We start from the raw sequence: 12,891 nt of genomic DNA, 5'->3' as shown, positions 1-12,891 counted from the left end.
GATTGCTTATACTATCTTAATAAATTTTTCATTGAACTAAAGATAACCTATAAATAATCAAGCGCTGAAGATCATATACTTTTATCAGTAACACTTGTGGCTTAAAACAATACAGGACTCGTTAATTTTTGTGCAGGGAAAAAAAAAATATTTTTTCTGTCTACTTTATTTGTTACAGGTGGACGTTGGTGAAGAGAAACACAGAGTGGTTGTTTCTGGGTTAGTCAAGTTTGTTCCAGAAGAGGAGATGCAGAATCGAATGGTGGTTTTACTATGTAACTTGAAGCCTGCCAAAATGCGTGGAGTAACATCTGAAGCCATGGTTATGTGCGCCTCAACCCCCGAGAAGGTCTGTGTAAATAACTTTTTTTTTCATATTTATCGTGATAAGTATTAGTGTAACCATGTTGTGTTTCTAGTTACACCAATTTACATCATATTGTATGACATTTGGTGTGGAGTAAAAATATGAAAATTGCTTTCATAAAAAAAAAAATTGTACATCCTTGTCATTTTATAATTTGCAACTGTATCCAAAATTACTTACCTTCAGATCAAATCACCTCATCTTATATAAATGGCAAGAGTATTGGAATAACAGGTCCTAGTAATAAAGTAAAATGCATGAAACCTAAAAATTTAGGAAAATTAGGAAAAAACTACTTTTTTTATTGAAGTATTTTGTCCCATCTTTTGATTGATGTTGCCTGTTTGACCCATGTATATTTGACAAGTGCCTCAAGTTTAAAAGTCCCATTCTTAATTTAGAAGAATTAAACGTAAGCTCCTATTAGCAATTGGGTCCACTGAGAATACAAATCATCTTTTAATTGGGAGTGTCTGAGGCTTTATAACTGCGTAGCTAATTATTGTTGGGTAGATATTGTGAATGGCACCTCTCTTATCTGATACATATATCCCATCTACTTTATTTTTTTACCTGGTTAATATATACATATTTTGCTCAGAGCTTCACATGTAATTGTCTTGCTGTTGAAACCTTTACCATTTATAACTTACTGAATGGTTGATTGATGTAGGAATTGTCTACTGTTTGCATGGTGAATAGGTCTGCTTCCCCCTCCTCTTATGTGTTCATATTTGTCTCCTTTCAAATGTGAAAGGTTTTCGGTTGAAAAGGAGAGCTATAAAGCTTTCCCTGTATCGTTGCGGGATTCCTTTGTTGAATCCACAGAACCTCTTCTGTAGTTTTTTCCTCTTTCCTGCTCCCTTGATCATGATGGTTTGTTTCAGTTTGGGGTAGTACAGTACATTATTGTACACATTTATAAGGAGTTGACTGGTACACTCCCCCCTGCTCGGAGACCTCATGGTATGCATGCAGACTTCTCTCGAAATGAGGACATTATGTGTATGGAGTTGGGAATACATGACGGACAAGTGACCTTCTTTACCCTTGTTCGTAGAATACCTGTCTAATGCTTCCCACAGCAAAGTGTTGTCTACTGAAGTTGTAGAACAATCTTTTAGGGAAGCCAGTGTATATGGAAATTACTTGTTTATGTGATTTTTCATTCTTGACCCTACCTTTTGACATGCCTGTATGGTATTTCTGTCTGCTGTTTTTTGGAAAAAAAAAAAAAAGTCATCTCCTTGAATATCTTCTTGTAGCCTTGTTGGCGTATTGCATTAATTCAGACTTGTAATGCATGGGATGGTTTGATGAGACTGCTCATAAAGTTATCCCTATGCTTCCTAAGATTATTGAATAACCCTGGATTCCTCCCAACACGTATTACTTTTTCACGTAAGGGTGAGTTGGCAAGGCTTGCAGATCAAACACTTGCTCAATACCCCGGAAAGAAGGTATGCTCGAAGTCTGGTGCTTGTACTTTGCTTTGTGTGGGGCTTATGGTGCTCTTTCTCACATGTTATTTCAACATAATCCAAGTTTAGCTTTCTACTCCTATAGAGGGCTTCTCCTACCAGATGGTATCAAAAGATTTTTGCTGCAGCCTTCCATGTATTTTTCCACTTTTCAAAAGCAGTATTTTATGAATAGAACTTACCTGGCAGTTATATATACATAGCTAATTATCTCTATTTCGGCAGAATTTTTCTAAAACTAGGCAACCGCCTTGTGGTGGTTGGGTGGTAACACCCGTTAAAGGGTGGTAGGAGGAATCATTCCCGTTTTCTGTTCTTCAGTTCATCTCTGCCGGCCGGATCGACAACACGTTGGTCCGTCATTAAGAGTTTTTTCTTCGCTTTCCCTGCTCGGTGTACCAGTCTGCTTTTTTGGTGAAGTACTCTGATTTGGGGTTTTGGCGATCGTTGTATTTTGTTTTCTCTTAGCTTTTTTTGCTGTTTTTCATTATGAGTGAAAAGAGTCATTACCGTATCTGTGCGAATGAGGAATGTAAGGTGAGACTACCGAAAATGGCGGTAGATCCTCACACAGTTTGTTCTAATTGTAGGGGTTTTGTTTGTGCCCTTGATAATAGGTGCGGGGAATGTAAGGTTTTGGATGAGAAAGATTGGTTAATTATGAAGCGCTATGTGCGTAAGCTAGAGCTCGATAGAGTTAGGAGAGCTTCTAGGTCTAAGTCTAAGTCTGTTAGTGGTAAGGAAGACGAACTTAGCGTAGATTTATCTATTGATCCTATTATTGATTCCTCTTTGGAAGTTGATCCTTCCCTTGAGGTAGTAACTCCTGCACCTCCTACAGGTTCCGTATCTATGGATGACCCTCGGTACGCTAGCCTGGCGGCCGAGTTGAAGGCCATTAAAGAACAACTGGAGGCCTTTAAAGGTAAGGAAAGTGAAAGTGCTTGTGTTAGTGCAGTGGAGGTGGCGACTGACCGAATCTGTCATACCCCTAGGCCTAGACCTCTACCAAGCTCCCAGGACCAAGGGAGAAGGTACGTCGATGACCGAAAGGGGGTGAGAGGTACGTACCCTCGGTCAGCCGTCGCCTCAGACAGTCCTGTTGTCGATTCCCAGGCTGCTCTTGACCGTCACGGGAAAGACGTGTCGGATGTGTTGTTTTCTTCTCCGAATTCGTCCAGACGTAAATGGAAGTATGAAGCTTCAAGACCTACTAAGAGGAGATGGAACCGCGACGAACGGTCTCGTTCTTTCTCTCCCGGTTCTAGCAGTTATGAACCTTGTCCGTCGGAGGATGATTTCGACTCCGTGCCTGTGAAAAGGACGAAGCCTGCTGCCGAAGATACGAGTGTTATTCGTCAGCCCCCCCCCTTCGGGTCCGCAAGACCCAGCTGATGTTACTAAATCCTTTATGTCTGTCATGCAGGAACAACTTTTGACTTTAGTACAAGCCTTTAGCCGCCCTCACGCCCAGTCTGACAGACGTAAAGACGACTCGTTGCCGATTAAGAAGTCTGCTTCTAAGAGAGAACGGAGTTCTTCTTTAAAGAAAACTTCTCCCTCTCTACGCCAGGATGAGGAATGTGTGCTTTCGCCAGGCGATACTTCTTCGCGATACCAGGGCGATACGTTTTCTCGTTCTCGATACCGGGACGATACCTTATTGAACGACGCTGCTTCTCGTTCTCGATACCAAGACGATACCGCCTCCCGTTCGCTTCGCCACGACGATACCTCCTCTCGTTCGCTTCGCCATGACGATACCTCCTCTCGTTCGCTTCGCCACGACGATACCTCCTCTCGTTCACGACGATACCGACCCTAGTTCTCGACGCCACGACGATACCGCCTCTCGTTCACGACGATACCGCCTCTCATTCTCGCCGCCACGACGATACCGCCTCTCATTCCCGCCGCCACGACGATACCGCCTCTCGCTCTCGACGACAGAATGACTCTGCCTCTCGTTCTCGGTCCCAGGGCGATACCACCCTGCCTCTTCGGGACTCCAGGATGCAACCCGTCTTTTGCAGGATGATGCCTTTGATTTGCCCTTGTCGGGTTCTAAGGATCCTTCTTCTCTTTCGAAGGATATTGCAGATGTGGATCAGGACCTCGAGGATGTTTCTGATGACGATGATAATCCTGCCGACGCTGTGGGAGATTACAAAGTTCTCTCTCGCTCCCTTCTTGAACTTTTTGGAGAGGAATTCCAACCTGCTGCCCCTTAATCTCCTCAGTCCCAATTTAACAGAAAGAAGGCCAAGAAACAGTCGGCCTTCATCAAGATGAAGCTGTCTATCTCCGCAAAGAAGGCTCTCACGAAGATTGATGACTGGATGATGGAGCGGAGACAAACAGTTAAGACTTCCTTCTCGTTTCCACCAGCTCGTCTTGCTTCAAGAGCGGGTATGTGGTATGCAACTGGAGAACCTTTGGGTCTGGGAGTGCCTTCCTCCTCCAAGGGTGACTTCTCTGGTTTAGTGGACTCTGCTAGAAGGCATGCTCTCAACTCAGCCAAGGTCATGTGGTCGATGTCGGAGCTGGATCATCTCGTCAAAGGTATTTTTAGAGCCTTTGAGGTTTTTAGCTTCCTAGACTGGTCGCTTGGGACTCTCGCAAGGAAAACTGAACAGATGGAAGGAACTAGGGACCTTACCAGTATTATGTCCTGTATGGATAAGGCCCTCAGAGATGGGGCGAATGAGTTTGCTGCTCTGTTCTCAGCTGGGGTCCTAAAGAAGAGAGCTCTGCTTTGCTCTTTTGCTTCTAGGTCTGTTACCAATGCTCAAAAGTCTGAGCTTCTTTACGCCCCCCTCTCTCAACATCTTTTTCCCGAGTCCCTGGTTAATGACATTACGCGTTCTCTGGCCCAAAAAGCCACCCAAGACCTTTTATCTCGTTCTGCTTCTAAGCCCTTGGCAGCCCCTCCTTCTTCTTTGAAACGGGAGGAAAGGAGATTCCAGCAGCCCTTTCGGGGCAGGACTACTTCAAGACCAGATTTTAGAGGGAGAAGGCAAGATTCAGGACCAAGATCTACCAGGGGTTCTTTCAGACCTCGCTCCAGAAAATGAAGTTCGTCTCCTCCAGACAGTAGGCGCAAGACTGTCAGGTTTTTGGCAGTCTTGGAAGAGGAGAGGGGCGGACACCTGGTCCCTCTCAGTCATCAAGGAAGGATACAAGATCCCCTTTCTGAAAAAACCTCCTCTCGCAGATGCTCCGCTGGCCTTAGTAGCCCGGTACTCAGATCCTGGGAAACAGAAGGCCCTAGTAGACCTTGTCAACCAAATGCTAGACAAGGGGGCGATAGAACCGGTTCGGGATCTAGCCTCCCCAGGCTTTTACAATCGCCTGTTTCTGGTCCCCAAGAACTCTGGCGGATGGAGACCCGTCCTGGATGTCAGCGCTCTCAACGTATTTGCGGAGAAGACAAAGTTCTCCATGGAGACGACTCAGTCGGTGCTGGCGTCAGTACGTCCAGGGGACTGGATGGTGTCCCTCGACTTGCAGGACGCATATTTCCATGTCCCCATCCATCCGACTTCGAGGAAGTACCTGAGATTTGTAATGGAGGGCAAGTGCTTCCAATTCAGAGCTCTTTGCTTCGGTCTCAGCACGGCTCCTCAAGTCTTCACCAGGGTAATGGCGAATGTGTCAGGTTGGCTGCATCAGGAGGGGATAAGGATATCCTTCTATCTGGACGATTGGCAGATTCGTTCACGATCGAGGGAGAAATGTCTGGAGGATTTACGGAAGACTTTTATGATGGCTCAAGATCTAGGCCTGGTCATCAACAGGGAGAAGTCTCAGATCAGACCGAATCAGACTATTCTCTATTTGGGGATAGTTCTGAATTCAGTTCTTTTTCGGGCTTCTCCCTCTCAGGAAAGACAGACCAAGTGTCTCGTAAAAGTCAGAACTTTCCTGGACAAGAAGAGATGCACAGCGAAGGAGTGGATGAGTTTGCTGGGGACTCTATCCTCCCTCGAACAGTTTGTCTCTCTGGGGAGACTCCACCTAAGGCCTCTTCAGCACTTTCTTTCGAAGACATGGAACAGAAAGATGCAGGAAGACTCCTTTTCCTTCCCCATTCCAATAGAAGTCAAGACTCTTCTGAAGTGGTGGCTGGACCCAACTTTGTTAGGGGAAGGGATCTCCTTACACAAGAAGAACCCAGACCTAGTGTTGTTTTCAGACGCATCAGAGTCAGGCTGGGGGGCAACACTAGGAAGCAAGGAGGTCTCAGGCTATTGGGAAGGAATTCAGCTGGGATGGCACATCAACAACAAGGAGCTGATGGCCATTTTTCTGGGGCTAAAGGCCTTCAAGGACTTGGTGTCTGGGAAGATTGTGGAGGTCAACTCAGACAACACCACAGCTCTTGCTTACATCAGGAAGCAAGGAGGGACTCACTCTCTGTCTCTCTTCGAGACAGCAAGAGAGCTCCTTCTTTGGGCGAAGGAGAACAGGATAAGCCTGCTGACGAGGTTTGTTCAGGGACAGAAGAATGTGAGGGTGGACATGCTCAGCAGGAAAGGGCAGGTCCTTCCCACAGAATGGACCCTCAACCAACAGGTCTGTCCGAGTCTCTGGAGGCTGTGGGGGAGACCCCTCATCGATCTTTTCGCCTCCAATTTATCCAAGAGGATCCCCATCTATTGCTCCCTAGTTCCGGACAGAAAGGCAATAGCAGTAGACGCCTTTTTGATGGATTGGACGGGGATGGACACTTATGCTTTCCCCCCGTTCAAGATCATCAATCTGGTAGTCAGGAAATTCGCCCTCCTCGATTCGGGACGGATGATCCTGATAGCTCCGTTCTGGCCGATGAGGGAATGGTTCACGGAGGTGGTGGACTTGTTGATGGACTTTCCAAGAAGCCTCCCTGCAAGTCCAAATCTGCTCAGACAACCCCACTTCGAGAGATATCATCAAAACCCCCTCGCTCTCAATCTGACTGCCTTCAGACTATCGAGAAGCTCGTCAGATCGAGAGGCTTTTCAGCGCAAGCTGCGAAAGCTATCGCCAGAGCGAGGAGGGTCTCTTCGCAGAGGGTCTACCAGTCCAAGTGGGAGACTTTTAGGGCTTGGTGTAGGAAGCACAAGATTTCCTCATCCACTACCTCTGTGAGCCAGATTGCGGATTTCTTGTTGTACCTCAGACAGGACGTTAAGCTAGCTGTGTCCACTATCAAAGGGTACAAAAGTATGCCCTCTTCCGTCTGTCGGCATAGAGGCTTGGACTTGTCTCGCGATAAGGACTTACATGACCTCTTGAAGTCTTTTGAGACGACCAAGCAGACCCAGTTAAAGCCCCCTTCTTGGAACCTTGATGTGGTTCTTAAATTTCTGTGCACCAAGAGATTTGAGCCCATCTCACAGGCTCCCCTTAGGGAGGTTACCAAGAAGACCCTCTTTCTTTTGGCCTTAGCAACAGCTAAAAGAGTTAGTGAAGTCCATGCAATTGAAAAACAGGTAGGCTTCAATCTGAATGGGGCAGTTTGTGCCTTGAGATTAGACTTTCTCGCTAAGAACGAGAACCCTTCTAAGCCCTGGCCGAGGACCTTTGAGGTTCCTAACTTGACCAACCTAGTGGGTCAAGAGCAAGAGAGGCTGCTCTGTCCAGTACGAGCCCTCAAGACCTACTTGTCTCGCACGAAAAGTGTGAGAGGCTCTTCTAGCTCCCTGTGGTGTTCTGTGAAAGATCCTCAAAAGCCCCTTTCCAAGAACGCTTTGTCCTTTTTCCTAGGGGAAGTGATAAGAGAAGCGCATCTCTTGTGTGAGGAGGAACACTTCGGACGTTTAAAAGTGCAAGCTCACGAAGTGAGGGCCATTGCGACCTCGCTTGCTTACCGCAAGAACATGTCGCTCCGTGAAATTATGGATGCGACATTCTGGAGGAGCAACTGTGTGTTCGCCTCTCATTACCTCAGAGAGGTGAGGGTGGATTATGAGAAATGTTATACCTTGGGACCATACGTAGCTACGGCTTCTGTATTAGGCAAAGGAGTTACTACCTCCCCTCAACCTTAGTTTTGTTTACTTGTACATAGGTTGGTGTATTTTTTATTGGTTGTCTGAGGACTTCGACTTGTGTACAGTCACCTCAGTCTAGTTAGATAATTTTTATCTACTTTGCAAATGTTAGGTGGTTGGTTTGGTAAAGTTGCGGTTTTTTATTTTGGGCAATAGGTAGTCCTGAAGTCTAGTCAGATTGTTGGTCTCACCCCGTTGACAGACTCGATTGAGTGTTTTCAGCACTGCAGGTCACATCCTGGCTGACACTCCTAAGGGAAAGCGACTCAAGAGGCAGGAACCTTTGAAGTCAGCTACCTTAGCAGGTAAGGAATCAAGGTGTTTATTTATCCTACAACTTTTTTGGTTGTTTCCCCAACGATGTTACTGTCTATCACCCTCCTCCAAGTGTGTTAATCAGCTATGTATATATAACTGCCAGGTAAGTTCTATTCATAAAAATGGAGTTTTTATGATAAAACAAAGTTTTGTGAATACTTACCTGGCAGTTATATATACATTCGAAGGCCCACCCACCTCCCCTCAGGAGACAGGTCGGGCATAGATGAACTGAAGAACAGAAAACGGGAATGATTCCTCCTACCACCCTTTAACGGGTGTTACCACCCAACCACCACAAGGCGGTTGCCTAGTTTTAGAAAAATTCTGCCGAAATAGAGATAATTAGCTATGTATATATAACTGCCAGGTAAGTATTCATAAAACTTTGTTTTATCATAAAAACTCCATATTTCTAAGCATCAAAGCTTTCTAAATAAATAAAATTTTACATAGGGGCTCTTTTATTTTATATCTGATTGTGGGATCCTGTCATACATTCTTGTATGTAATATGTTTCTCTTAATGGAACTTGGAAGAATCACATCATTGCCTTTATTATTTTTAGACTGTTTTCTTCTTGTATTGTTTCTGCCATCGCGGGGATTGATAACTACGACTTCTAAGAACCAGGCCCTGTGCACCTTATGATTTTCATTTGAGTCTTAAAAGGTGTGCCTTCAACAGAAAAGCTCTTTGCGGTCATTACCTTCTTCTAGATCGAACAACGCTGCTCACTGATTCCCACCTTCCCTGTGGAAGGAGCTATTGATGTCAAGCTGCGTTCCCTTCTCTGCCTATCAATCTTCATTCCTCATCTGCCGGAATGTCATCACGGCAGTGGCAATATCACCGACTTGGAATGCTGACAAGAGAAGGAAGAAACCTCATCCTCCTTTCCCTTCTAGCCCTGTTACTTCATCCTCATCCCCTGCTGCTAGATCTTCGACGGCATCACGCAAACCAACGTTGAAGACCAAGTAGGCTAAGTCTTTGAAAACTTCCTTTAGTCCCTCTTCACCTAAGCGTGAATGAGTTGACAAACTCCCTCGAGATGATGATAACTTTACACCCAGATTCCTTCATGGTCTGCTTGGGTGTAAAACTGAACATTTCCAAAATAATCCCAACACCTAAATTGCAGCAAAATAGTGTGGTTGGTCTTGATCTTGAACCTTCTGCATCCTGGAAGAGATCAGTATCAGCCAGTTGTCAGGATACCTCAAGACACATCCCCTTTGAGAGGGCCCAATGTTAGTGGTGGGAAGTCCAAAGCACAGGGCTTTGACCTGACGCACTACTCCCTTGACAATGAAGGGGAAGCACTTTGACTGATGAACAGGTATTTGAAAATACAGGACTTTCAGTTCCACCAAAATATGATAACTCTATGCTAGACTGGAGTTTGAAAAACAAACTCATTCATTGGTGAGAGGTTGATGAGTGTTCTTCAGATTACTTCCCCCACCAAGAAGAGTTGACTGTGGGAATCCGGAGAACTATTTATTGTACTCTATCACATTCAACTCTGCTTCAAGGGCCAGAGCTTTTGGCAATTTTGGAGGGTATCTCTAGAACACCTTCAGAGTGCAAAGGGGGGAGGGGGGCTGAAGAAACTCTAACACCCACAGCTCTGCTTTAGGTTGCTCAATGGCATGACAGGTTACAGGCATCTTTCGTTCGCAACAGCTCCTGAAGGGGATTGCCAACTTCAGCGTTCAGTCCTTTAGAAAGCTCAAGGTACAGCACTGATAGCCCCTTTCTTGGAAGCTGTAGGTTTTGATTGGGCTTTGGAGGCATCCAGAACTTCTTCAAAGACTGTCTGCCCCAAGTTCTGACCACAGCTGCCTTCAAAGGCCTGGGGCCCTTAAGGTAACTACACTGTAGTAGCAATGTCATGGCTCGCCTTTCTTTGTCGGTTTCTCTCTGTCTTGAGGAAAGTGAGACATAGCCTCCAGAGATGGGATGGTTCTCAATGTTGATGTTACCTCTTGGCCAAGCTGTCAAACTTACCTGGAGTATAGGGCACAAACTATACCCCTTCTCTTCAGGAGCCAGTTGGCCCATTGATCCACTGACAGTTGTGTGCTATAAAGGTCACTGCCTTTGTACTAGATAGAACCAATTTGATGTACAATACTTCGTTGACATCTGTATTAGTGGTGAAGTAAGTGACTGCATTAGACCACTGGTCGATACAGCCCATGCAAAATCCCTATCAACACAGAAACTGCGGCATCAATGGGAAGAGAGACACACATTCCTGTCGAATGAGTGAGAGATGCTGAATCTTGCTCAACTGGCTAAACTGCAGTGAATTCTCATGCCTGGAGATTTTAGAATTTGTTCTGGGCAAGACTAAGTGAGCAAGTTTTGACCATAGATACTTGAATGACGTCTTTGATCCTTGATTGGCACCAAAACTTTGATCAATGAGCGTTGAGCCCACGGTAGCCTCTCCGTCATTAAACTCTCTAAGGAGTACAAGAGCATAGACAAATGAACTCGGTCTCCGGATTCTACGCCAGCGTTGACGGGAGTTGGTCCCATTGGGCTGTTGAAAACTTGCCTCATCAAGCCCCCTAGGTTTTTTTCTCCTGTGTATGCATGATCTGGACTGACAACCGAGTTGGGAGTATACCCTAAAATGATTGACAATCGGCATCCCCTTCAGAAGCAGAATATCCTTCTAAACCCACGCCCCCGAGACGTTTATGAAGTACAGTAGTACTAGAGGCTTTGTGGAGCATAAAAGTGAGTCCACTGCGTCTATACTGGTCACTTGGGGGTGAAGAACCTTGCCACTGACTGTGTGTATGCAATACTCCTTAGGTTCAGGTTGTTGTCATACTACCACACATAAGCAAGGGGATAACTGCATAGACATGACCCCTGCAAAAGGCATAAAAATTATGAGATTAATAGTGGCCTTGCAAATAGACCTTTCTCATATTTACAGAAAGAAACTGCATATTCTTTTACTTTAAGAAATCTAAATGTGTTTTGCATATCTGTAAATGCTTATATGCAATGGTAGGAATTATAATGATACATCTTTGTCAACTATAGCAAATTTCAGCAAAATTTTGAATTATACAAATGTTTAGAATTGCAATAATGTAAAGTATATTTTACCCATATTTATTAGTCTAGAACCTTCTTTTATTTCAATAGCACTGGTTGGTGTCATCATATCCCACAATGTGGTTTATCATTAAAATAGAGAATGTAGCATGTCATGTTGAAGTACAAGCTGATATAATAAATTTTCCCATTGCAGGTTGAAATTTTGGCACCACCAGAGGGAAGTCAACCAGGTGACATTGTTGTGTGTGAAGGATATCCTAGAAATCCTGATAGTATTCTCAATCCTAAGAAGAAGATATTTGAGACTTGTGCACCTGATTTAAAAACAAACGACAGTATGATTGCAACTTACAAAGGAGCCCCACTGTTAGTTGAAAGTAAAGGCGTAGTGAAAGCACAAACTTTAGCTAACGTGCAAGTAAAGTAAAATTTTGTAATTCAGAAATTTTGTTTAAATTCTTAATGAAGCATAAAACTGAATAATTATACTTTTTCTACCCTCTGTATTTTAAAAGAAAATTTGGGAGGTTTTTCACAAGTTTATATTATTTAGCAGTTCAAAGCGCTCGCCAGCACTGTTGACCTGTTGTTCACCATGGACAAGACCTGTAGCATGTTAGATAAACCCACTTGTGCACTAAGAGGTCTATGGATTTGCACTCTGGAGATTTTCTAGACATAATCCAGCAACCTTCACTCTGATTTTAACCCACGACTTGTGGGATGGATTGAGGCAAGCAGTGTAAAACGTAAATTATAAATTGCTTTAAAATTTGATTTGTTCCTACGAGGAGATTAAGCCTTAAGCAGGAAGGTTTCTATAACCAAACTGGCTAGTTTACTCACCGGGGGAAATGTCAAGGCACTTGGGTCTTGTACAGGAGCAAAAATAATGCCCCTGTCAACCTCCTAAAGACCTGAAATATTACTGGTGTTAGGCTAGGACCCTATCAGGAGATTGGTAAGTTACGTTCATGGGAGATATTTCCCAAAGGATACAGTATACTGTATGACGTATGAATGTATGGTCATTTACATACATTGCATCCATCCTCACCTTTGTCTGGAAGGAATGAGGAGTTAATTCAATAGAACCTTTGAGGTCAAAAAGTTATTTGATTGCGAGGTTTGCCTGCATCTAGCGTCTGGTTCTGCACACAACAGGATGACTGCTGTACCCAAAGGGAGGAAGAAATTAGAGGAAAAAGACCTTTTTACATTCCAGTTGATCCAGTGGTTAATTGACTGATCTGCCAAGAACATCACTGCTTTCGCCTGAGAGAAACAAGTCTGTGTACTTCCGTGTTGTAAGATTTTCAAAATCTTCGGTCACGACGACATACCCGACTGCCTATCCAGTTGTCAATCTAGGATGTTGCCTATAGGCTAACCAGCTTAGTAGGTTCCTTAGCAGCAGATTCTGCCTGGGTCGCTGCTAATGCTGGATCGATGGAAAGAGATGACGCACCTGCACTTTCCGGTACATGGAACCTCGGTTGTCGAGACAAGAGTAGGCAGAATCTTGTTCAAACAACTAGCGCGTAGGAAATTCCTTGGACTGGAAACCTGAGAATTTACGGTATCAAGATTCCCATGAACAAGA

At 44.5% G+C, this 12,891-nt stretch overlaps 1 protein-coding gene across 1 annotated transcript in view; it reads left to right on the top strand.

The window, feature by feature from the left end:
* The window catches only part of AIMP1 (aaRS-interacting multifunctional protein 1), a 40,768-nt gene extending 28,997 nt beyond the window's left edge, over positions 1–11,771 (top strand). The window contains exons 5-6 of the mRNA XM_068350683.1: positions 179–349; positions 11,482–11,771. Of these exons, the coding sequence (XP_068206784.1) occupies positions 179–349; positions 11,482–11,715 (405 nt within the window). The 3' untranslated portion in view covers positions 11,716–11,771. The remainder of the gene's footprint in view (positions 1–178; positions 350–11,481) is intronic.
* Positions 11,772–12,891: the final 1,120 nt, after the last annotated feature.

Source organism: Palaemon carinicauda, chromosome 27 (assembly GCF_036898095.1).
Source record: "Palaemon carinicauda isolate YSFRI2023 chromosome 27, ASM3689809v2, whole genome shotgun sequence".
NCBI lineage: Eukaryota > Metazoa > Arthropoda > Malacostraca > Decapoda > Palaemonidae > Palaemon > Palaemon carinicauda.
The sequence above is the reverse complement of the archived record's forward strand: the minus strand, read 5'-3'. Positions and strand labels throughout refer to the sequence as shown.